Consider the following 27959-nt stretch of genomic DNA (forward strand, 5'->3'; position numbering starts at 1 on the left):
TCATACAACTTCATTGACTGTGTCACATTTCGCCAGGGATTTCTGAGAAAGAAGAAAACGAAAACAAACGAGAAACAAGAACAGGAAGAAAACATTAAAGATTATAAAACTGCGTGGGATGAACAATGTACAGTATGTCCCAAAAAAATTACAATCGTATTTGCATTGATAATTTCCAATATGATTAAACTATCTGAATGCTATTTAAGGGTCTAAAAATATAACATCTTACCCATATTTTGCAGAAAATCCCATTCAATTTGGTTAAGTAGTCACAGAGAAATGTGAATCGTTGTGAAGCATGTCGTGAATGTGATTCTTCCAAGTTAAGCGCTTGGATGCTCTTGGAACTGCATATTAATGTGTGAACACAATGGAAAGAACTTTGAGGGAAGGGATTCCTGACATGCTCTACAAAAATTCTCTCTTCTCTCTGACCACTGAAGCAAATCGGATGGGATTTTCTGTAAGATGTGGGTAATATGTTATAGTTTCCTACCTAGAAATTGTATGTAGATTGATTCACTGTCTTTAAATTTATCATTGCGGACGGTCCCGTTGTATTTTTTTTTTTTTGGGGGGGGGGAGGACATACGGTATAGGCCTACACTATTGATAAGACATGCAATCGACATAACTCTGTATAAGTCTATGCAGATTTTGAGAATCTCGTTTGGAAAAGGGTTGAGGTCTGCTCAAGTTACCTCCAGTTCTTTGATTCTCAGTTCCAGGACCTGAATCGTGGAGAGTTTGGAGTCGTTCTCTTGCTGCAGGTTCGCCACCCGGTCCCGGAGCTCTCGGGCAGACTCCTTGGCCTGTCGCGTCTCCTCCGTCATCGAATCCTAAGATAAACGAGAGAATCACTAAGGGATAAGTGAGGCGAATAAGTATTGCCCTACTTTATTATGCATGTTTATATATATTTGCTTCTCTTCTGTTGAGAGGAGGGGAGAATATGGTAATTGATCCAGTTAACCATGGTAATTTAGGCGTCAAAACGAGGATTATCAGGATGAAAACGTGTATGCATTGCGATTTTGAACCTACAGTTTCTTTTTTCTTTTGACTGCAATGCAGCCTGAGTAGATAGGAAGCATGCATTCATAGTTTCAAGATAGAAAAAACAGATACTGATTGAAGTTGTTTCCTATTTTCACACAACTGCGTTGAGCTGAACTGAATTGCGTTTAACTGTATAGACGCTGTATTTGTGGATATAAATTCTTAATTTCTTAGGGGAGCGTTGCAAGAAAGTCGAGATGGAATCGATCGCAAACATCAATTGCAACTTTTGCCATTGATTTTGCGGATTTGCATATTGATCGCAATTTTATTGCAATGCCCTCTTAGAATTATACTAGAACTCGAGAATGATCAGTTCGATGGCGACTCACAATTTTTTCTCTGAGAAGCTTTTCCACAGACGTCATGATTTCCTTCACCAGTGCTTGGTCGCCGAGGGGGCAGGCGACACTCCCCGACGCAGTGGATTTCCTCTTCGAGCGACGAACGTTAGTGGCGCTGTTGTCCACGCTCGGTCGACGAGACCCGGGGAGAGGAGCAGCGAGCGAGTCCCTCTTGATTGAAGACGTTTTCTTCTCCCGCGGGCTTGTCACGGCTTGGCTTACGCTGCTGTTGGAGTGATGTGAAGGCAGGGATATTGCATGTAAACAGAAGTAACATGGTACACCCCTAACGGGTGACGCTCGTCATTCCGAAGGTTAGTTTATCCGACAATGAAATAAGGTTCGTTATTCCAAAGGTTGATCGTTATTCCGAAAAAAAAAACCACGAATTCCCTATACCTAGATGTTCGTTTATCAGAAAATAGTGGTGATACTTTGAAGGTTCGTTATTCCAAAGGTTCGTTAATTCGATAATGAAATAAGATTCGTTAATCCAAGCACGAAATAAGGTTAGGTATCCCGAAGGTTCGTTATTCCGTAGATTCGTCTATCCGAAAATGAAATAAGGTTCGTTTTTCCGAAGGTTCGTTAATCCAAAAACGAAAAGAAGATGCGAACCGTATTTCGTTTTCGGATTAACAAACCTTCGGAACAACGAACCATTCTTCATTACCTGAAGTGAGAGATGATACTCTGGGCGTCAATGTCTTTCTCTTTCTTGACAGGGTCGACGTCATCTTTGGTGTCATCCTTTTGCGATGGCGATGGTTTTTGCATGTTCAATCTCCGCCTGGCCTCTTCTTCGATGACACTCTGCGGTAGTCAGATTTACGAAAGATGCCCACGGGGCAATGGAAGCCATGCAATTAGACAATAATTAATGGTGTTTGAAAATGCAAACAAACAACGAAGTGTGCAAATCGTTTATATATGGATATAAAATTAAGGATAACAAAACCTTAGTATAGCCCTCCACAATATTCAAAAAGCCAATTGGACTTCGCTGTTTAGTTTTTTTCAAAGCGTATAAATCACAAATGGTTTTGCCACGTCATGAAACAGAAAAATCAAAACAAAATAAAACACACAAACACGATGAAAAGTAAAGCATGTAATATCCCGTTAAGAGGGTCGGAAAAAGAGAGTCAAAGCTTCTTGATGTTCAGTTTGGAATATATTTATATAGGGCATTCATTCAGATAACAAATAGAGATTCAACGAGATTGTATTACCTTGCAAGGCTTACGTGAGCTTAAGCCTAAGTTATTTTCAGGCTACCCAATGAGGTACAGATGTACCATCTTGGGCTACTGAAGACGAATCAAGTTTTTCTCAACATGTAGTTTCAATAAACTGTTGCACAAACTAACATAATATCACATAGATTTGTTTCAAACTATTTGGAAGTATGAAATATTGGGAGGCAAAAAAATACTTATTATTGTACTTAAAAATATCGCCTTCACAGAATGGAAGGAGAAAACATTGAAGAATGTCTCCAAGAGGCAAACCTGAAAGGAGGTCTACTTTCAAAATATCGCAAAAATTCGTGTGATGGATGGATGGACGTTACCTTCACTTGGGGGTAATCCCTCAGAACGCCCAGCACGTCGTCTTTGGAGAGGGAGAACAACTCGGAGAATCCAACGGATTGCACATCAGCCACACGTCTGATGAGAAGTAATGATGATGGTAGAAAAGATTATGATGAAGATGATGATGATCACGGTTTATTCTGATAAACTATTGTATATTCTGATAATGATAATATTCTGATGAAAATGTGAAAAGTAAAGTTTCAATTTGAATTTGAAAATTTTAATGGTAATACAAATGATACTAATAATTATTATAATAATCATAGTTATACTGATGACAATAATAATGACGAGGAGAATGAGACGGTACACTATGAGGACATAAAAAAGATTAGTATCGTGGTACAACTTTTTGTATTTTTACAATTTCTATTTCATTGTATATAATGCTCCATAACTCCACGGTGACGAGAAGCTTGAGCGTATTCACCAAAGAGATTCTATATAGAGAGTGAGTAGTCGCCATACGCATGCATACAAATGACGCGTTAGAGAGATTTTATATATGGTATAATCTCTTTGGTATTCTCTAACAACTTCCCTCTATGACATCAACTTTGTTGTTCGGATATTTGAGCAGGCCTATATGTTTTTTTGTTAGATGTCATAGCACATTAATTTCTCTCGGTGGGGGGAGGGAGATATCTTTAAAAGGCACTATACTGCAAAGTGTATAGTTGTGATACATTTCAGCATCTGAAACAATGATTTCAGAAGTACAGTATACTTGTCAAGATTTTAATATAAACCAGATATGTTTTCAAAAGCAAAAACATTGGTGCAGATATACGTGATTTTGCTCTTGTTCACAGCGAAAGCACTGACCTGTTGCTAGTTCCCTCGAGATCCAAGATTCCAATTTCGCCAAAATAGTCACCTGATTTGAGTGTAACTACCACGTGTCCAAGCTCGCTGTTGGGGTAAAACCACGAAAACTGTCACATTCAGATAAACTTTTGTAAGACAGCCAATATTATGACAATTAATCTCGCTGTAATTCGTTAGTTATCTACCAGTCAATCCTCATTGGATTATATTATTTATTTTAGGAATTTTTTATCTGGCTTCCATAGTTTCATAACCGTCTTCGCATGCGAGCTCGCTCTGAATGATAAGAACTGTACAAAAACATTCCCTTAAACCTGAGTATTTCATACATTGTCAACTGCTCCATCGTTTCTTTAGATGTCATAGCATCGTTTCCCAAGATATATCTCACCTTTATCAATTAGTCATGACATTTTCGTTAATCAAATATTGGTTTTAGGTGAATAGTAATGCCACTATTAACTGTAACTTTTGATATCAATGAATATTCATCTCGGGTAAATAATATTTTTCTCTTTGCTGATTTTCGACTTACTCCATGACGTCAAGGAGTCCATCCGAGATGATGAACATCTCCCTAGCAACTTCGCCCTTTCGGCACACCAGGTCACCTGGGGTGAAGATACACATGTGCATCTTGAGCACCAGATCGTGGAGGAACTCTGGAGGACACACCTGGAGGATGGACACCTGTATTAAAGCGAAACCAGAAAGAAAGATGAGAGCTGATTGGCGACAGAAGCAGATGACGTCACGGTCCGAAAGTCAGCATTGCACTGTAATATTAGCAATTATATAACGCCTATAGCAGATCCTTGCTATTTGATTGGTTGTTTGACATTGATCATTTGGCCCATTTCACTATGACGTCATCTATGACGTCACTATGACGGCAATTGTGGCTCCATTTTGATACCGTGCAATTTTGGATCCATATACGATTTGCTCTATTGCATGCGCTCCGAGAGCCTAGCATGTAAAACGCTTGCGTTTGCAGTGTGTATGCGACAACGCGCTATCGTAAAGCGCTCATTGAGCACTTTCTCGATCTCAGATCCCGCACATTCTCTCGTTTCTAAATTCATAAAACATCAAATGACAAGGATCTATTTAAGGCGTTATATAAAACAAGTAATGAATGTTTATGAATGCAATGGACAGAATAATTCATTCGGTGAAAGATGAAATGATTCATTCAACGAGGCGCAGCCGATTTGAACGGATCAACAATTCCAACTTTCACCGAATGAAATATTCTGTCCATTGCATTCATAAACATTCTCATGTATACTATCTATCCTGCGATTCCTTAATCTATTATCGTCTGACTCACCCGCTTAAGTGTGTGTAGGTTGACGTGCAGGGCTAGCTCCGTACGGTGCTTGTCAGGAAGCAGTCCCAAGGAGTTCACGTCCCCGCGGCCCTGCATAGCACCTCTGCAAGATAACACCAATAATATATATACTTCGGTTCATCGTTGCTGCAAGAGTTATTACAACTCCACGATATTGTTCGATGAGACGAATGAAATCTATATCATTCTTTAATCTATATTATTCCTTTAAAACAATGATATTTCATGAAGACGTGCCGTGTCACGGGGAAGCTCGTGAAGCGATAACAGTGTCACTTCGTCTTATTTGCGAGTGCGACATTTTTTTTTTATAATTCTATTCATATTATTTTAATGCACGTCCTAGCGTTGTATTGTCGTTTCATTTTACTCGTTTAATAAGGATCAACTTGAAGTGACATCACGCAGTTAATTAGTCAAACTTCTCTATCAGCTCCCAAAGACTTCCGTGGACTTCTAAAAACAAGTGTAATGTTGACCAACAAACAGGTCGTACATATATTATCCAAACTTAAGAGACGACAGATAATTTCAGACGTTTCTGCTATTTCATGGAGGAGAGGCACGAATAAGGTCAACATAACCATGCCATGATTTCATAAGCCTGTCTTCAAGTTGTTTTGTTGTATTTATTCACTTATTTATTTATTTATCTATTTATATGTTTGTTTGTTTGTTTGTTTGTTTGTTTGTTTATTCCCTACTGACAAAGACGAAATAACTGATGTATAAGTTCTCGGCCTAATGATGCTCATTGGCTCATATTGTATAAGCCCCGTGGTACCACCGTGGAATAAGAATCTGTGTCTAAGAAAGGGCATTATAGTTAACATGGTTAATAGTAATTTGAATGTACCACAGCACATTCCGAAATATGAAAGAGAAATGAAGACAACTACCAATCAATCTCATTATGTAGAAGCACTTCCTTTTTCTTCAGAAAAAAATATCGATACCAGTAGAGTTAGTTTCCTGGTATGTCTAGCGATATTATCTACAATTATGTATTCTCAAATTTCCAGATGGCTTTTGTATCGGGGAAAAGCATTTCCCGTGTACAAAATTTATGTTCGTGAGAATAGTATCCGGCGTATAGTTATGATTATGGAGTTCCTAGTATGCCTTCCTGGATACTTCTAAAACGTTAACGAGCCTTGGTGTTTGTCTGGAATTGCAAGGCTGACATACAATGAAGTACATCGAACTTTCTTAGAAGAAAGTGAAACCCTGAATAGAAACACGTAGTGTTATATGCATTGCAGCCGCCTCTGAAATTAATTTGTTGTTTCAGCGATTCATAAAGAATCTATGATATTGTAAACAATTCACTTACAATACATAATACCGTCCCAATACCACATTAATCTCACTTAAACCCATCGTAAAGCTAATGCATGAAGCCATACGTAACTTTTATATAGTTTGTGAAAATTGTCACTCGCTGTAACCGCCATCGTTGATGTTTGGCAAATCTATAGTGGTGCTATATCCAACGCGGTGTCATCTTTTGCAATAGTAATCAAGTATAATATCATTAAGGAGGGTATCATCTCTCTTAAATGCATTTATTCTTTTTTTTTGTCTGTGTCTCATGTTATGTCCTTGTGGTTAACTGATCCTATACATTTACAAACTTTTTTAACACTTCGTCTTGATTAGATATAGAATTACTGTACCAACTGACCGGTGAATGTTTATAACGTAAACAACTATGCTTAGAATTACATGTATGTATGAACGTATATATATATATATATATATATATATATATATATATATATATGTGTGTGTGTGTGTTTGTGTGTATATATATATGTGTGTGTGTGTTTGTATATATATATATATATATATATATATATATATATATATATATATGAGATATGAGAAATGAGGAGAAATCGGTGCGTAGCTTTGACATCATTATTCCTCTTACTGTTCCTCTTTTTTGGAAAAGCGCAAGAGTTGAAAAATTGGTCTCCGCCGGGGATCGAACCCGGGTCTTTGGCATGGAACGCCAACGCCTTAACCGCTCGGCCACGGAGACGTCATAGCGATTCAGGCAGACCCAAGCTCGAATACCCGACGGACCAACCTTTCAACTCTTTATGCGCACGTTCCTATATATATATATATATATATATATATATATATATATATATGATATATATACATATATATATATATATATATATATATATATATATATATATTTATATATATATATATAAACTCTAAATCCAGCTTTAAGGAGAAGGTGGGTGGGAAATAATGACAAGCATTGTCAGCAGTGAAGCGTGGATGGAATGGGATACTATAGTTGAAAACATTGAGGAGACACAATATTGTCTCCTTAATATTCTCCTTGATATTGTAATTATGACCATATATTATTTCCCTATAACATGTATAAGATGGAATCCAAACGTGATATACTATGCAGCTTTATTTTATAGAGAAACATATTATGTTCATAATACTTGATTGAGCAGGCACAACACGACCTTAGGGAAACAATTCGTTTCTCCTCTTTCCAACTACATTATATCCCATGCAATCGCATGCTTTTAATACTGCTTACATTGCTCATCAACACCATGCCTCCCTAAGGCTGAACCAGTAGTACATGTACCCTACATTTCCTACATTTTAGCATGCTGGCTATATACTGTCCTTAGCGGCGCAATACTCTCAATGAATTTATGCATTCATTCATTTCATCGATTCACTCAGAAGTTAATATTGTTATATAGTTTAGCATCATTTCAATGGCCTTTGGAATCCAGCCAGGGAATCTCAGGCTGTAGGATAACGTAGAGCGTGCGCATAAGTTAGATTGGCGCTCTTTGATTAACGATCCTGCTCTCTCTTTCAAGATAGAGACATCCGACCTTGAAAGAAGAGTACGATGAACTCATCAGTCTATACGAATGAGAAATCTACACATGAGCGAGGGTCACAACAGTAATACCCCCTAAAAAGCGACGAGATTTTTCCGTGTCGGAACAGTTTGGTTTGCCCTGAAGAGCGGGAAAGTGATAGACAGACGGACGGTGATATGGCGGGACCTTTTCCAACCATTGACGGCGACTTTGACAAGAATCTCTGGATTTTCTGCGCTCTCTGGATTGGTTGGCGGATTTGACATGTTGATGCGAGATCTTTCCGCATCATCACGCGATATATACTTTAAGTAATGAGAGTGAACGATAACTATAGTACGTCCACGCAGGGACTTGATTAGTGACAAAAAACAACGTCAGGCTCTCAAGGTAAATTAGGAGGGCACCTGTACTCTACATCATGTCTACAACTATATCTATCAAACAGATTTTCTAGCTTTGGAAAATATTTGACTGACTCTATCAAAGCGAGCATTCCACAGCCAAGGAACATGGTACTTAGGCACATATGCCTCTCTAAATAGGAATCTCATTTCCTGTCAGGAACGTTATAAGCTTTTTCATTGAAGGACACGCATGCGATTCGTTTTGCGTGTGTGTGCGTGCGTGCTTGTTTGTTTGTGTGTGTGTACCATGGGTGATGTGTATGTGTGTGTGTTTAGAATAATATACTATAGAACATCGACACTTTGATCGAGGAAGTTTTCCTACACGCCACGGTTTGCCGAGTTTCAATTTCTTTATCCACATTGTTTTACATTTTCACGAACAAAATGCAGCCTTTAGTGAAGTATATAGTCATTAACCGCAAATGTCATATTTTTTAATTAAAATTTTGCAATTTGCCTTGTATCGAAATCGAAAAGCATCATCACTTTGAATTTTCTATATTCTGAGGAAAACTTAATTTTGATTGCTCGAAAGCAAATAATTACCTTGCAGCAGTCGATGTGTTTGTTGCATTTTAGTCGATAGAAGAAGGACGTCACCTGGTACGTCCTTTCAAGATAATGCCCAAGTGAGGTCACCCTAATTGAATGTGACAATTGCTCATAGTGTCTGTGTTAAAACGGAGTGGTAACATCCGGGTTACTTGTACTTACCTGGCCCACGTGTAGTCGTACCATCTAAGTACCCGTAATTGAACCTCTCTGGGCACGTTATTGGAACGCATGTATCGCTTCGCATGGTCCTGTAGGAGATGAAAATGAGCATTGGATGTATACAGAGGCAGAACACAATTATTTATGATTTGCCAGTGCATGTGTTTGAGTTAGGCTGATCCAAATTCACTTCCAATGTAATAATAGTCCAACAAATTGCTATTTGATCGCAAAGATATACTGACGGAATTTGAATCATGGTACACCGTGTTGCATAGGCCACCTTGTATAGGTCCTGTAATCATAATGATGGTTAGCTGTTGAAAAAAAAAATCAAAGAATAAAAAAAAAAGATCGGAAGTTGATATTGATTTGACACCTATAAACTTCGTGTATCCAAATGGAAATGATACACTTCGCCGGAGTTATCAACATTACTCAATATACACAGAAATTGACGCATCGCACAGTATTTAAGTTTGTCATTACCAACGGCATCTCGATGCAATGAGATGTCAGTGGTATTTAGTGTGGTAGCCCATGAGATGTTGAATTGAAACGGTATGTTATACAATCGATGGTAAATAGTTATTGGAACAGGGTTCAGCATTCATTTTTGCATAATTTACTGCAATTTGAAAGAGAAACAGGGCCGTTAATCTTCTAAAAGGTGTTACAAAATTTCACTCATTATTTAGCAATTACGGGGATTTTGAAAGTCTAAAACAGAAACAAAAAACAATATTGCATTTTACGTAGAGCAAAGGGCTGAAATTACTTTTTTTTACTCTACCCTATGAATATTTACGCTGAACCGCTAATGCAATGATAAAATACAACACAAAACTTTAAAAAAAAAAGATGTATACAGCTGTAGTTTCTAAATGACTTAATAGATTTAGATGTGTGAATATGGCGCGTCGCTGTAAATGTACACTCACCACGTGACGTTCGAATTCCATTCTGGTGGCATTCCTGTTCTCAATGACAGCGCCAACTTGACCTGCAGACAGAATCAAAGTGCGATTTTCCGTAAAGATATCATTAAAGAGGAACGCCGCTCCATTTTCAAATTCACATCGACACAAATTGAAATCTGACGAAGGGAATGACCAAGAGTCTCTCTGAAACCAGGAACTACAACGCTACGCTTTTGGGATGTTGTCACACTTCGTCCATTACTCACGAAACAGGTACATTGGTCATTATTACAGAGTCACATAGGCATCTTGGATGTCGCAAGTGGTAGTGGTAGTGTTAGAGATGGTGGTGACAGTAGCATGAAGTTTCAGCGAAAATCAAGAGAGGCAGAAATAAGAGTCCGAAGCCAGCAGATGCAAGTTGTAATAACAATAGTAAGTTATCGTTTTCGTATAGTAAGAGTAGGTATGATACTCTCTTAAAAAAATCGAGTGAAAATATTCACTCTTGAAGGAGTGAATTCAATTCAATTCAATTCGTTTATTCATCTCATTTTCGGATAAAACAATACAACAGTATTGGATTTTACAATACACAAAAGGATAATCAATCATTTACATATAACAGTGGAAATGAAAAAAGAGTGAAAAAAAAGTGAAAAAAGTGAAAAAAAGTGAAAAAAAGTGAAAAAAAGTGAAAAAATACTAAAAAGAGTGAATTTAATATGAAATTGGAGTGAATTTTGAGTGAAAATGTTCATTTTCACTCGTTTTGGAGTGACCTTAGGGATCACTCGAAGATTTTGGAGTGATCCCTGAGGTTACTCTTAAAAGAGTGAAAATGAACGTTTTCACACAAAATTCACTCCAATTTCACTCTTAATTCACTCTTTTTTTTGTATTCACTCCTTCAAGAGTGAATATTTTCACTCGATTTTTTTTAGAGAGTAGTAATAGCATAAATGACAATCGCTAGGTAGCAACCATGATAGTTTGTAATTTCTACTTAGTTATTTATACTAGTACTCACCGACGATGGTGGCAAAAATGAAGATTCCGACCAGGTAACCCAAGATCTGTACGACATACCTGATAGTGAAATAAAACAAGAAGAGACAGACGACAATTTAATACAAATGTATATATCATGCTATGTATATGGGACGAGATACGTATATATGGGAAGGACGGGTGATTCTGTTCTTATTGGAAATCGACCTCACAGTGCACTCAGTGTGGAAGTACTAATTCGTTCAATCCGATTTTGACCTATCTATTGTATAATCCCTGAGTGTTTTAGCTAAATGCGGCTCCATTTAGCAGTTGAATCAGAGTGCGCGTTGTATCTGAAAAGATGCACACAGTATATTATTATCTATAGGCTCAGTCATAATATGAAAATTTAACCTTCTGTTGCAGAAACATTCCACGTTCTGTCAAAACAGAATCGATGTTTTATGGACTGTTATGCTTCCACTAACACAATGCATGCACTTCTTTTTTCACCTATGATGCCATTCATTAAAGGACAAGTTCACCCTCATAGACATGTGGGTTGAGTGAATGCAGCAAAATTAGCAGAACACATCATTGAGTGTTTGAGGAAAATCGGACAATCCGTTCAAAAGTTATGAATTTTTGAAGTTTCTGCTCAGTCAAGGCTGGATGAGAAGACTACTATAGCTTGTGATGTCACATGAGTACAACGATATAAAGAAAGAATAAAGAAAATTCAACATATTTTCACTTTTCTCGCATGACAAAAGAACACTTGACTTCTCTCTTTCAGAAGGCAAGGGGAATAAGACTAGCCTTAACATATGTCAGTAACAAGTCAGAGAAATGTGCACTTTATTCAAAATGTAAAGTTTTGTGAAATTCTCTTTTTATATTCTTTATATGGTTGTACGCATATGACATCATACACTGTAGTAGTCTTCTCATCCAGCAGTGACAACGCAGATACTTTAGAAATTTATAACTTTTGAACAGATTGTCCGATTTTCCCCAAACTTTCGCTGATGTGTTCTACTAATATTGCTGCATTTACTCAATCCACATGTATATGAAGGTGGACTTGTCCTTTAAACTCGATTGATCATCACGCATAATCAAGAAAACAAGGTTACATTCGTGAATAATCTTCAAGATGTTACGCACAGAGCTGATCGAGTTCAGATGTGACCAAGGAGATTGTCTTTGGTGTGACTGTTTTCTCTGCTAAAGACGATATACAGATTGTAGCTCTGAAAGCGTCAAAATAATATGCACTCAGCGCACTAGTGCATCATGGTTGATGTTATCTCCACCTTGAGGTAGCCCATATTCACATCATGTCACAGTTCTGTATAATAAAAGTATCGTGAATTCAATCTCAAAAATGTTCATGTTTGTCCTTCAAGCGTTTCAGACAGTCAATCTAAAATGGCAGACAGAGAGAGAGAGAGAGAGAGAAAGAGAAAGTAAAAGAGAAAGAATGGGAAGACAAAATGGGAAAGAGATTGTCTAAATCTCAAGAGAGCTTATTGTTGAATGACTAAAAGTGCCTTTCCCCGTTTTCTTCTCTTCACCTTCTCACTCCTAACAGACTGCTTCACTCCAACCTCCCTTTTATTTCCTTTGAAAAATAAGTCGCTTTCTGGCCGAGAGAAATAAGTCTTCTTCAAGTGGCTGACTGGATGAGGGATTAGCCTTACGAACATGGCTGCCTTTCTCCGCTCCAACGCGATTAAAGCAGAGATTTGAAAAGGAGTTGTTCAAATGTTGGGGAACTGGGCGAGCTGAGAGACAGTGTGTTTGTTCGGTTTATTGGCTGTGCTGGCTTAGCTTGCTTCCGAGTGGACTGAAGTACCACCCAACACAAGAAATGCTTACAGTTCTCACTGTGGTGTATCAGTTTGTATCCAACGAAAAATTGCTCGGCCGAACGAGTGTTGGTCACACAGCAACAACACCAAAATATATCGGATCAGGGTCAGCCTCACTGCTGGGATGTTTGCACTCGATATAAGTTACGATCCGAGAGGTGGAACTTTTCCACCTCCGTGGTTACAATAATTGCAGTTTTCTTGACAACGACATAATAGCAAAGAACTGATTGGTTGCTATGACTTAGCTTTGCAACGATACCCATATAATGTAATATAATGTATAGTTATTTTGAGTTCTTCACGGGGGAAAAAGTGCGTAACACGCTGCTTGATAACCTCTTTCCATAATATGCTACATTGCATTAATAGCTTATGATATGCATCACACCGTACCGGCTATTAAACATTGTCCGATAGCGTGCATTAAAGTGGACGGAAGCGTACCTTTCCACTCGAATAGAAAAGAACCTTCCCTTGGGCCTATATAACTTTCAATACAAAGTACTGTATACTTCATTGACTTTTTCTGTACACATGTACATCTTCAAACTCCTACCATTAAGAGAAACCGTAGAAAGCATGTCAACGTAACAATAGACACCCACATGAGGTTTTCTCGTATCCTTTCACTCTTAATGTTGACGGTTCTTTGGAGCAGTTGCTTTTAAAAGATTTGCGTAACACAGGTCAGATCATTAAATCTATGCATCTGGAACCACAACATCACTGGCAGGATACAAAACAAAGAGGACAGCAAGACTAAAGGTGCAAAGAGTTAAACGACCTCCCAGAGAGACAGGGAATCTCAAAGAGCCGAACATAATACATGATTATTTGTACGAGTTAAGGACAGACGGAACGACTTTCGCGCCTAATTCGCTGTCATTTAAGCTGAATAAAATCTAATTTCCCTTGTGTGTAGTCAGACGTGATTCCGAACTGTTGATGGGATATAAATATCCTATAATTGATTTCGAAATATAGTCGTAGCAACGCACAATCGCTAAAGAAACAGATCTATTGAAAAAAAACTGTCTGTAAAGATATTAGCCTTTGAACATTTTAAAAAGGTCGGAAGAATTTTGCAACAAAAAGGCAGTTGCAGCGTTCAGATTTTGGATGCTTCAATGCATCTATCAATTTTTTTCAGTGTTTCATGAGGACTAAACATGAAAAAAAAACTGAGCACACTCTGACTTCAACATTAATTAACCTGGATTTTTTAAATGTTTTTTCATTAAATATTTTCATAATATTTTCATAAAATACTTTCATAAGATAATATAATCTTTATATGCTCTTCTCTCCAGCAAATATGCTTAAGCAACTGATTGAAAAAAAAAAATCAGTCTGAAAGAGCTAAATTGCCCAGTAAATTCACTCCAGCAGGAGCCGTCCCTAATCACAATCCCAAACGAGTGGACTTTATAGTTCCTTTATACATTAACAGAGTAATGAGTGATTTTTATGGGTGCTTAGCTCCTCTAATGTTAATGTATTTGGGCAGAGGGGTAAGGGTGACAGCCAACCGGTTTAATGTGCAATGGATGTGGATAAGTTGTGTGACTCACTGCATGGCAGAATGAACTGAAATCACACCTTGTCTCTTTGGAGGAAGCAAACCAGTGAACTGAATGTGTCAATTGAATACAGTAACACCACATTCACACCACCAAGAGCCATTACACCTGAATGCTATTTTAGGACTTTACAGGCATCGCACGGATCTCAACATCTCATTCAACGAATGCGCTGGATATATGAAATCCTGAAATCCAACGCTTATTACCATGGCGATAGAACGAAGTGATTGCAAAATCAAAGGTTTTGGTGCTAAGGAGCTATACAAAACGCCTTAATGCACTTAGGGTAAAACAGCAAAATGGACATAGAGGAATTCTTCCATCTGTCACTAAATTTAACTTACTGATCGTCCTCTGTTCAAATTTCTATGCATTATGAACGTCCTTGTGGCGTAATTTCGTTTCAGTCTACACAAAACATTATCATGATAATTTTACTGAAATTGTTCCTCGTTCATTCTGTTTGCACTTCGTGCATCACAATATCCTATGTTGTCAGAAAAAGTTTTAGCGATGCTTGACGTTTGAAAGTGAAGTTATTGTATATAGAGGTATAATAGGAACACAATTAACACGACAAACACCGTATTAGACAACAATAAAAAAAGGAGAACAGACCACTAAACCTCATTAAAATAACGGTACACACGACCATGGATTTAGTACACACCCACGTCGCCATGACAACCCTCATCCTCCACACCCGCTGACATTACGTGTCAATAGCGAAGGGTATACAAGAACAGATAACGACAAGGATTAGCCGTGTTGAAAGAACGTCCGTCCTCGCTTTCTCCTATAAAAGGAAATCGAACGAGGAACGCTTGGAAGTTCAGTATTAAGAGGTGTCGTCGAATTATAGAAGGGTACAAATTACTAATGACCCACCCTAATAGGGGGCAACTTTTTGGCAAACCCTACTACGGCAGAATGGAATAAGGAGATTACAATAACCAGTCATTTAGCGAAGTTGGCTATACTCTACGAAGCGAATCTGTACAAAGGATATATACATCAATCAATAACGTCACAGAGTTTTGGACTGTTGCTCGAAAAAGAAATCCAGCAGAGACGGGGTATTTTTGACTAGTCTCTGTTACCAGTTGTTTCCCTCTCTCATAGGCAACACTCGCTCTATTTTGTATTCTTCAGATTTTGTATGTCCGAATACATAAAAATATGTGTGAATACGTGAATCGAGTCACACAGCTGTGAATCCCTCTGAAAGTCATAGCAAACCTTATATAAAACCAAAACAGTTTTGTATAGAGAAAATGAAAAGATATGGGACCAACCAACCAACGAAAGGCTACATGCAGGGTTGCTTTGTGGATGACGATTATTCGACTCATTCTTTTTGTTATTTTCCAATAAAATCCACAAATTCATGTCACTGAAGGAACAGAAATTGATGAAATATACGAAGTCGACTAAGCAATGTTGTACTTGCAACTATTGTAACGAGCTGAGCATTTCTGTCCATCCGTCGCAAGTTACCCAAAAATTTGGTATACTTTGTAATTATGTCGTTAGGAGACATTGCAAAAGACAAATATAAACAAAAACAATTCTGAATGATTTATTGCCATAAATTAGATTTATGTCATTGTTTTGTTTTTGTACGAAACGTATAAATGTATTTTGAAACTGTAATGACGCAGCTTTGACTTATTTTGGCAGGAAAAAGTACACATAGGAATTCGTCTTATCTTGATCATAACAATTCGAACTGCTGCTCTCTTTTTAACAGTTTTTTTTTAAAGCAAAAATGCAAAGATGTATCAAGGTGAATTCAATCCACCTCCTTTTCCTCCTACAGACTTCTCTAAGCAGTTGCAATTACGTCCTTTGATTAGTTGCATTCACGGCGTGAAATAATGGAGCATCCTTGAGGTTCCTCTTCGCCCCGCCGATCTCAGTTTATGGTCGCACCAATTTTCACGCCATCGGCTGTTATGAGGTTGCCTGTTTAGAAGTGCTAGTTCATTCCATGCGACTGCATCGCCACGTTATGTGAATCGTTGGTGTCTTAATCTTTCGATTTGTTATTAAGGAATAGTAAAATATCAGGAGCAAGTAAAGACTAACATTCTGTTTATTTGTCTCTTTTTGATAGTATTCTATATTATGATTGTCATACAAACCTCCACACATGCATTCACCATACACACGGAGATGTTTGTTAATTTTAGTTTTATTTCTTAAAAAATGCACGAAAATTCCTTTTCATGGCAATCAAAACGGAAATGTCCATTAGCGGAAATTTCGCAAATTAGATTTTTAAAAATGGAATGAAAAGGACTAATTGTATTCCCTTGCCAAATTATTGATATGACGTTTAAGCAAAGAAAGCAGAACTCGAATGACTTTCCACATGACGCAGGCTGGCATAAAGATTCGCGCACAAAAATAAACTGCTGAATTCATCATTCCAAGTACAGTGCCTTTCCCCCATATAAACAAATACAAACCGTTGGCAACTCGCCATCGCGAGCTCATGCCGTGCCGTTTCTATTATTACCCGATTTGTATACAACAACAGTTGTATTCTTTACCATCGATATTCCTGTACTTTTTTGGTTTCTCTTTTTTTTTTCATCCTGCTCGAAGACTGCGAGTCTGAAAACTGCAGAGGACCAGTTGTGGCGAATGTTAAAGAACAATACATTCCTCAAAGAATGAAATTAAACAAAAGAAAATTCGCCGGTGCGGGAAGAAGGGCAAAAGATGCTAGCGTTTAAGAAAACCCACTTTGTGATCGATTAATCGATACCTCAACCAACTAAGACTGGCTACTTTCTTTTTACGGCAAACTATAGCACAGTCCTCTGTCATCCGTAATAAAACGGTCGGTGATCTCCAAACCAATTGGGCGGAATTTCTCCTCCTACCATACTCTATTCATACTCGACAGTCGTTATCTTCCTTAGACACAATCACATCCATCTAAGTATACCACGTTTGCATTTTACAGTGTCGATGTTCGACAAGCGTCGTAAGAAAAAATTTCCAACATCGTCATCAAGGCATATGAAATATCAAATTTGGACTATGTGCCAGTATAATTCTGATTGTATACTATAGTAAACCGATGCATCTCTTTTCTAGTCTTTACGGGGGTACTGTACTGTTTCACGTATAATTGGCTGCGAGGGTGAATTGATTATTTTGGTCAGCATCACAATCAGGTTAGGTGGTGTTATCAATTCTGTTTGGACGAGTTCCTTCACGCTCCAGTTTAAATTGCTAATCCGATAACCTGCAATAAAGTACAACCATATACCCGTGGTTTAAAATGCGCGATTTAATGTTGCCCATCGCTCTCTCCATCATTTAATGAAAACAACAACAACAACCAAGCAGATGTCTACGTATTGACTCATAGTGTCCATGAAATAAAGCAGAACAAATGCGAGATAGGAGCTCCCGTAGAGTAATTAATTTGCCTTCCGAAATCGCCCAATACGGTATAGGCTATTTCAGGCTAATGTGACCCTGGGCACTGACTCGACAGACTCAAATACGCCCCCCCCCCCCTCTCTCTCTCTCTCTCTCTCTCTTTCTCTCTTTGTTATTATGATAAAATGTTTTTGGTCCAGAATATATGCTATAAACAACCCTTGTTCTTAAAGTCACTGGGTTTCTGTTTTTGTTTTGTTTATTTTTTTTAAAACAAGACTTTCATATATTCCATGCAGTTCTGTCAATCCATACGCCCCTACAACATTTTGCACAAGAGAGTCGCTACTTTTAACACTTTTTGTTGTCGTCAAGTCAAGAAAACTGATAAAATAACGATCGTGCCTTGCCAGCCTGTTAAGTATATATAGTTGATGTCAACGTCGCATACTAATATATTGTATTCTGATTCTCGATTGGAAATGTAAAATGCCCGCACGTCGTCAGTCAGCAAAGATCGTCATTTTTTTTTTACAGGTTAAAGAGGTGCGCTGTAACTGCAAGTTTGAATAATCACAGAGGTTAACTGATTACTGCCAAATTACAGATCAAAGTGCGCAAACGAAAATAACCACAACAACCGCGTTTTAGAGAAAAAAAGCATAAAAAAGAAGGGGTGCTACAATGAAGGGTGTGTACTCGATGTGCGAGATTACTATGAAATCCGAATATACGCACAGCTGATGGGTACTTGTACGTCACTTAGTAGCCGTTTGTTTGTATTCATCTCTTAGCTGAGTTTACTCTTAGTGATCTTTGAGGCACATGTCATTGTCCTTCGAAAATTCCGCGGCGTCTCAGTGAACCTGTCTCCGAATATCGTTATCAGCCTTATACACACTCTAAACACAATACATCTGAACATCTGACTCCAAAGACTATAGCAGAATAAACTCTTTTAATTTTATTTTAGGACATCGGAAGAGCACTTGACATAATGTAGAAAAGACTATTCGTCAAAATATATCTCAGTGATGGATTATGAGAATGTATATCTTCCATAAATTTATGATTTTCGTCTTGGATTTTCTTTGCACCCTTCTACTACTGTGGCTTAATCAGTTATTGTTTATCCACAGTTTCCATCTTAAGAGGACAGAATATCACTGGGGAATTAGATTTTATCTTTAAAAATTCATAACTTTTGAAAGTATTTTCCAATTTTCCTCAAACTTTCTATAATACATATATCGATTTATTTATCTATCCATATTATGAATATGAGTATGTATATGTATGTATAGGATAGGTACATAATGTATATTAGATGAGCATGTACATGTATGTTTACGATGTGCCTTACCATTACTGCGTACATAAAATAAGCACGATATATTTTATTTCATGTCAGATAACCATATGTATAAGATACTTTGTATTCACACTTTATTATTTATTTTTCATAGTGCATAATCGGTCATTACTCCGACAAAGGCAACTGAATGTGTTAACTTTAATATCATTATCATATTGTATTCATTACCATTACTATTATTGTAAAGTAGTTGGAGTGGTACACATACACTCTGTAACTTTCCCATTTCCCCCTACCCTAATTCCCTATTTCTCTCTTTCTCTATTCCCTATTCTATCCAGAGTAGGTAAGCATATAGTCTCCATATTTTGGAGACCCTATGATAACAATAGTTCACATTTATAAAGTTCCGTAAGCTGTTTGTATTTGTCTTGTATAATTGTACTATTGAAACTGTGTGTCGATATACTGTTTGTTATAAATGACACGTACATAATCATATCTGATGTAACGGAATTAAGCAGAAATGAATCAAATCAAATCAAATCAAATCAAATAAGTGAACCCCTACTCTCCCAGCTTTTGCTATTCATATTGATGTTTGAGGAACCCTTTCCTTTACATGTACCGACAGAATACATAATAATGTATCCGATTAGTGTAACGAGTACACATCGCAAACAAATTAAAGATAAGACAAAATCGGACATGATAGGTCTGCTGCGCACACACAAATAGAGCTGCACAATATCGTGATAAGTATAGCAAGGTTTTAGTCTCAAACTAGAACCCGGAACGCTGGACTGTGAGCATTAAGTCTAGTTAATCGTATTCGAGCTCATCACTGTTTTCAATATACATTCATTTACACTGTATTTTCTAGCTTATCAACTAGATTATGACAATAATTTCACCTCGAATTGCTCAGTTGACATGGTTGAGGGCTGTATATATAAGCAGGCCAAGTAAACTATCTAGACATATTACTGTTCACTGGATAAAATGGAATATCAATATTTGATTCTCATCCCAGACGAGATGCTTTCAAATAGTTCTCTTTTTTTTTCTTCTTCTTTTTTCTTTTTGCTATAGCGCGCAAGTTGGGATTTTAGAAAGAGAGACTCTAGCATGACTAGTAATGGAATATCTATTACGTATAAAAAGTGTTGAACTGTGGGCATATCGCCGAACAAGTGTGTGTGTGTGTGCGTATGTATGCACTCGCTGTGGTTTATGTTTGTTCTATGTGTAATAATGTGTGTTTTACAACCGCATCGCAAAGATGATAGAATTTTGCTTCAAAATTGACCAATAAAAGACCTTCAAAAGGAGACCGCAAGATTGGCATGGGGACAGAGAGAAAAGAGGGGGAGGGTTAAAAACGGAAACAGACGAACATGCAGACAGACAACCCTATACATAGGGACAAGATTTTATTTTTTTTTCTAACGAAATTTATTTCTAATGAAAAAGAGAATAATTTCTAACGATATCGCTGATTAACTTGCTGGTTAAGATTTGTCCCTTCGAATGCATTGTGAGGCCAAAACAATCTTTAATCACTATTCAATTCCAGCACATGGAAGGTTGCCGAGCTTAGTATGTCGTCACAGACATCACGGAGACTGATGAATGAATTATGATTTCTTGTGTGCCTATATCTATTACTCATCATCATGCAGAGTTTTACAGGATTCATTCAATTTACAACCGCCGCATGATGTCCTTCGACAGTGATTAGATGCATTTGTTGTAGGTTGTTAATACAAAGATAATAGAGGATGCACTGTTACGTCATCACAATATTTTGGCCAGCGCTTGAACAGCTTTGCTAGGCCTTATGTCATCTGACTATCAAAGCAAGGATAGAAAGTGATGCCACCCTCACCTTCACAAGGATTGAAAATAATGCCACCCTCACATACGTAAGCTCGTCACCCCTCTTTCCCCTTCCTTCAGAGGTACCTACCTTATAATACGAACCTAATCTTTTTGAGTGGGTACCTCCATTTTTTTTTTCGCAGAGTGTATAAATGCGATTATATGTCTCTTTTTTGTAATGATCATATATACATGAACATGTTGTTATTTCCTGCTGGCTTTGTATATATACATATTCAGCAAAACGCATGTCAAATTTTACACATTTCTTTGTACATTCTGTTGAAAAAAAAAAGTGAAATAAAGTTTTAATCAATAGAATCAACTTAAGTTCCATGTTGGCATGAATTGAGCTATAGCTGGTTGATTAACTTGTTCGAATGTTATTGTGAAGATCTTTTCCATTGCTTTAGTTTCGTTATTCAAAAACTTAACATAGATTTTATACTGCATAGACCAGTTTGTGAACGTTTTAAAATATTTTGTCGCTTCCTTTCAACGACAAAGGTTGTTCCTTTTAATAAGATAGTTGTTAGGTTGTTTTTACGCTTGCCCGACATAGCCACAATCAATGAATCTAAAATGTATTCCACTTATTGACATTGTCAGAATTATTTATGTAAGGGAGCTTGTCGCTTGGTTCTACTATAAAGGGAAACATTCATTTTCATTCTAACATTTGGTTTATAAAAGTTTTGCATGATTGTGGGTCTCAGTGTGAATGAATAATGTGAAGTAATAGCGGTCGAACATTGGAAAGGCTACCAAGTTGCAATGACACAATTGTCATAAAGGTACGCATTAGAGTTGATTAAGAATATCATTGTCCCCGAATAAGAAAACACATGTTATCGGCTGCTGACGCTTAAACTCTTCTACATAATGTCTTTTGAGCACATGCAACTCCCAGAAGACTTCTTGCCTGTAAGCGTTCCGCGGAAATTATCCACAGCTGGCAACATCATAATCATACAAGAAAGCTACTCAAGAAGACCTGCAGCCGGCCTAACAGGAAAAAAGGAAAGACTCTTTACTGAGATGAGAAGTCTACTCGAGCAGAGCGATGAGGGCAGACTAGGGAAGTGGCCATGATTAAGTAATTGATGCTTTATTCACACGGTATGAAGCATTTGATGTAATGATGATACATAGCGTTTAAGGCGCAAACACCAGGATCAACGGTTAGCCTAAACCAAAGAGGTAAAGGGGGGGGGGGGGGGGTAGCGTAAAGATCGAAACACACACAACACCGAGTAGAACCAAGGAGGTATGCTCACACCTCCTTGGTAGGACAGCAGCAAGGTTGTGAAATAAAATCGGGACCAAAGGGACCATTCTCCCTCTTACGAGGAAATAGTGGTATCATGGGACTGTTCTTCTGAATGAACAAGTATTGTACCACTTGAAGTTTGCCTCCATACTGTTTGATGTCAAACGGTTGTGTTTTTATACTGAATTCTTGGTAATAACTTCCATTATAAGTTTTGTAGTATTTGCATTTTTTCAGTCTTTTACTTATGGCTATTAACATACAAATATCACTTTGACGATAATGATGATACACATACTACTACTACTTCTACTACTACTACTTCTACTACTACTACTAGTAATAATGATAATAACAACGATGATGATGGTTTTAATAATAACAAAATGAAAACATTATCATCATTGTTATCATTATTACTACTACTACTATACTACTAGTATCATCATCGTCATCATCATCATCATCATCATTTAAATAACATTGTTTCAATACTATTGTAATCATTATCTTATTATTATCCCATCATGATAATTTCGATAGCAAAGGCACGACGGCTATACTTAAATGTCAATGTCATCATAGCTGTGAGTCATGAAACAATCTATCATTGTCCTCACCTTTATTTTTTCTTTTCTTTTCTTTTCTTTCTTTTTCTATTGATGACTTCCATCCTTATTCTTGATGGTATGATTACATCAACTGCAACTTAATTAAACCAAGATGAATAGAGTAAAAAATGTGTAACATGGTAAAGTTACTCCAAAATCGAACTTACGACCGGCATAAGTTATGAAATTGTAAAAATGTATCATGTTGTCACGAAACAGGGATGCTAGAAATAGCAATCATAAATGCAAATAAGATGACATGTAGATGTTCGACTTCACAATTCTATCGCTGATGTTCACTATAAAGATTTATCTCAATTTCTTGAGTCAGAAAGACGTCATTTTAAGGTATACAAGGGACTATATAGGATTCTAGTTGTGATACCATAAATTAATTTTAAAAAATATGACTGTAATGATAATTGTGTGTGTGTGTGTGTGTGTGTGTGTGCGTGGACAAACTCAATTAATTATTTGAACATGGATAGAGACCACAGAAAAAAAGTTAAACTTCAAAATCACGTACTGGTAACTTTCCTTGTGCGATTTTTCTCTATTAAGTTACAGTCCGAGCACGAGGCCGAATTGCACTTACCATTTATGCGTTTCAGCAGTTCACTTCGTTTCGAACAACTTTCAATGATGTACAATTCAGTCACGGTTAGCCCATTATGATATTGTACTCATTCAAACTATGTTCTCCCTATCATAAATAATGAGTTGCCTTGATCTCGTATGTATGCAGTTATACTGTACTTTTTACTTTTGTTGAATGTGAAATAAAATGAATGAAAACAAAAATGAAAGAAATAATATCCCCATTTCATTTGTAAACTGATACATTACATTTATCTATTGTACGGGGATAACCATTAGTCGAATAATGACTGCCTTTCTCTACCCGTAGTGTAAGAATAGTTATGAGTATGACGTCATCTATTTTCTAGGGAAAAAAGAGCAAATAAACTGTTGATGGTGCAGTTTCTGCGGGTATTTGTATACTTGCACTGGTTAGACGTGATTAAAACAAACTGGGAAACTTTGAACTTAACCTTTAATGATAATGAAATAATCACTTCCGTTTACATGGAGCACGCCGTCACTTCCAAGTGAAAGTATGATTCAGCTATCGTCTCTCTCCCCCCCCCCCTTAGATACACCTGAATTGTAAATATAGACAATGACAAAGAGTGCCGCGACATTATCAAATAGATTTGGCAATCTTACGGTATAAAAAGCCACCATTATATTTTATCAGTTATTGAGCTAACTCTTTCCATGCATATACAGGTTGTACAAAGTAAACGCTTGCAATTGCGAATTATCGCTTATCTAATCTATTGCAATAATACAGAAGCGCTTCGAACTGTCGAGTACTTGTTCTGATTTTTGTTGGGATGACAAACAATTTTGCGTTAATTGGGATCTTATGTAACGTTCTTCGGACACCCTCGAGCTACCTTGAAATGAGAAATGATTCACAAGCTAAAATGAATAAAAATCCTTCCGATATCTTTTTTTTTCTGGTCATTTATCCAGCATTGAGTGGCAGATGAATAAAGAGACACAGAGCAGACGACAAGCTTTTTTTTTATTGCGTTGCTAGGCAACTGAGAGTAAAGATGAATAATTGCGTCTCCCTCAATCCAAACACTGCTCATCGAGACTCATCTTCTCCCAATATATTGTGTCCAAGGGGTATATCCTGTGTCGTCACACCCTTAAAGAACAGACTGGGCTTCATTACAGGAAGTTCCTCATTATGGGCACCAATCATTTCTCCGAACAACTGCCGTTCCTCGCTGACTTCAACATAGAAACATGCACAACATTGAGGATGCGGCGAAGGTTGTGGTGCAAACCAAACTGAAGGATCGTCATCAGAAAGGACGATGATAGTTAACCGCTGTTACATAGTCCTTGCATGAATATACCAATCAATCATTTTTTTTTTCTCTAGCAGTGTTAAACTCATATCTATAATATTGACAAACATCTGAATTCTTTCAATAAGAAATCTTTGTTACTTCAGAGATTGATACTCTTTCCAATTCCTTGCAAAATATGAGTGGCAACGACGTTACCCTCCTACCATGGCTTATGCTAAACATTTTGAATTTATGAAATATCATGTAACTTAATATTCACACACTGGAGAAGACAGTCATTAGATGTTATAATTTTGTCCAATAAAAGGACAATATTCAGTGTTTGGTCAATGTGCTCCTGAGATTGACTCGTCAGCGTGTAATCAGACATTTGTTCTCTTCAAGTATCCCACGGGATCAGTTATCCTGTAGGATTAGTTAAAGCAGCTTCCTTTGTCTGTGTACAGCGGGTTGAAAGCCCTCCTATATCCACGTGGTTTCGTCAGTTGATGACCACTGGCAGATAAGACGCCTACTTCTATCACGTAGAAGAAAATAAAAAACTAAACAAGATAGGTGTTCGTAGTGGTGTTGCCTTTCCCTCTGTTTGTGTTTACGGCTTCTTCAATAAAAGAAAAGACAATAAAAGTATATCCAACATGGTGCCATGTTTAATCAGTGACTTGCTTATGTAAGTTACAAATTAGCCTAATTTGGATGAGACTTATGTATAATGGGCAACATTCCATCAGAGTTAGCATCAGACTATTTTCGCCCTTCTTTGAACCTGAGCACTGCCAGAACATACTACATTGTTATATACTTTCATATATTTCATATCTGTATATTGCTCCCATGAACATCTAACATAAGACCCGACTGCTTTCATGAAATCTTTGTCTAGCTCTTTTATCGTTTGTGCCAGTTTGTTGTTGTTGTTTGATTGTTTGTTTTTGCTGCATTGTTGTCGTGGTTTCTGCATGCACTTTCAAACATAAACGTTAACAGCTAATTATTGTGTGTAATTCTTCTACAAGCTTTGTCAGAGCAATTTGGCCGACAATGAACACAAACTTGGATGTCGTGAGATTATTCCTCATTCATGTATGGGGGGGGGGGTGATATCACGCGTAAGTGAGAGTGACGTCAATTAAAACAACCAAAGATGTGAAAAACTCACTGTAAAGTATCATTTCTTGAAAAGAGTCAAATTGTATCGAAATCATACAAAGCCTTCTCGTTATTTAGAAGGATTCTTAACATTTTAGATGTCATGCCTGCATGCCAAATTTGTCGTAAATGTCTGTGTCTGAATTGTGCGAGCTCGTGAAATAGCCTGTCTTTCTAAAATACATCTATCTGTTCAGTAGATCGCAGCTTTATGCGGTGAATTTCATTTCATTTTACCTGAATCACTGTCCAAATGCAAACCATTTCGTTTCATATACAATACATTGCTTCGTTTTGATTTATCACACGACCATGTTGTTCTATACTCACTCGACTTCGTTATGTGGTGCTGGGAGATCGCCAATAGTAGTCAGCGTCAGGGTGGACCAGTAGAAAGATGCCAGGTACTTGTGGGGTAGAGTGGCATTTCTCCCATCAGGGGCAGAGTAAATCCAGTTATCCAGTGGGGTTCCGAAGCCGATGGCCTCACATATTAGGAAGTACGCAGCCCCAGCCCAGTGGAGGAGCAGCAAGAGTACGTGAGTGAGGTTAAAGACCCGAAAAAGGTTTGGAAATTGTGTCCTGCTCTCCGCCATGAAGTACCAGGAATGCGCGCGGTAGACGCGGAGAAATCGCGGGAATCGGACCATGGGATGCCATCGATCACGATCGAGGAGATAGAAGAGGTCAGTGGGAAGAAGGGACAGGACATCGACCACGAACTCCCAAGATTTGATGTAATGTGCGGTCAGCTTTTTGGTGTCCATAACCAGAAGACCCTGCTCGAGGAATGCCGTGCGCCAGTGCACCACGATGTCGACAATGTAGACGAAGTCGCAGAGGTAGTCGAAAACGAACCAAGCCACTCGACCCTTCTCCTGGAGCTCGGGCCATGCCTCTCTGGCGATCAGCACCCAGAAGTTGTACACGATGGCGACGGTGACCACAAAGAGCCAGTAGAAAATGAAGTCGCCGTCGGGTTCGATTATGGTGCTCACGCTCTTCTCTTTCTCGACTTCATCGGCCACGATCTCGGACTCCTGGTCATCGTCTTCCAAATGGGTGGGTATGTCCCCGCGACGTGTGGTGAACTTTTCCAAGAACGAGTCGACTCTCTGCACTGACACTTTCTGCCTCTTCCTCTTCTTCTCTTTCCGCATCGCGGATCTGAAATTATTCACGGCTTTTATCGACGTCCAAAAACCGCTCTTTTTCTCGGTATGCTGTGAAAACTCTGATTCGGACACAAAATCTTCAAGCTGTAGAGTCTCTTTCAGGTCATCTACCTGCAGCCTTGGTCGGGGTACGAAATCCTCATCTTTCGAGAGGTTCGGACAACTTTTCGATCCTTTCCGTAAGCGAACGACGTCCAGTAAATCCTTCGAGTTATCTGTTGACTCCTCAACCACTATGGTTTTCACGGTTCCGTTTGTTGCCGTAGCCGTTGGTTTTGTCTCTACTTTTACTGCAGTTTGTTTTTCTGCGACGGGGACACTCTTGGTGTCATTTTCTTGCAATCTGTTGTCTTCGGGTCCCTTTTCCATCTTGGACACGGGAGTATTGGCGCCACTTTCGCCCTCCATGCCGACTCGATTCGTGCGTTTTACGTGAGGTTTAACAGCGGCAAGCTTCGCGGGGCTATCCACCCTCGGCAGGAGCTGCGTGCGATCTGACGGTGACTCGGTCCAAGCTTGTCGCTCTAGCTCTTCGCGGCTGCCGCGCTGCTGCTGCTGCTGAGGCTGATGCTGCCCTGCCTCGCGCGTCACCGACACGCCCCGCGGCTGATTCACTGGCGCTACGGACATTTCGCAAATCACCCGTGAAGTAATCTTTTCAGCGAAGGACACGGCATGGGATTCCAGGTAAATGCATGAGCTTTGCAG

At 38.2% G+C, this 27959-nt stretch overlaps 1 protein-coding gene across 1 annotated transcript; it reads right to left on the reverse strand.

The window, feature by feature from the left end:
* Positions 1-27881, reverse strand: LOC139711401 (cyclic nucleotide-gated channel alpha-3-like). The gene is made up of 12 exons (XM_071623286.1): positions 26407-27881; positions 11140-11198; positions 10131-10192; positions 9190-9278; positions 5166-5268; positions 4368-4522; positions 3830-3916; positions 2980-3076; positions 2080-2219; positions 1395-1632; positions 705-842; positions 1-42 (listed from the first exon to the last, which is right to left on the reverse strand). Exons 1-12 carry the CDS (start codon positions 27879-27881, stop codon positions 1-3), a joined length of 2685 nt encoding a protein of 894 aa, XP_071479387.1.
* Between the last annotated feature and the right edge of the window lie 78 nt (positions 27882-27959).

This window comes from Diadema antillarum, unplaced genomic scaffold (genome assembly GCF_040938485.1).
Source record: "Diadema antillarum isolate AM-2024a unplaced genomic scaffold, OU_Dant_1.0 scf00000040, whole genome shotgun sequence".
NCBI classification, from domain to species: Eukaryota; Metazoa; Echinodermata; class Echinoidea; order Diadematoida; family Diadematidae; genus Diadema; species Diadema antillarum.

Bases quoted from the DNA above. Each gene is read 5' to 3' on its own strand.
- LOC139711401 (XM_071623286.1), bottom strand. From the start codon at position 27,881: ATGTCCGTAGCGCCAGTGAATCAGCCGCGGGGCGTGTCGGTGACGCGC. The intron at 9,279-10,130 runs GTGAGTGTACAT...CATCTCCTACAG, and splicing joins TGGAATTCGAACGTCACGTG to GACCATGCGAAGCGATACAT. The intron at 843-1,394 runs GTGAGTCGCCAT...CGTTTATCTTAG, and splicing joins AGCTTCTCAGAGAAAAAATT to GATTCGATGACGGAGGAGAC.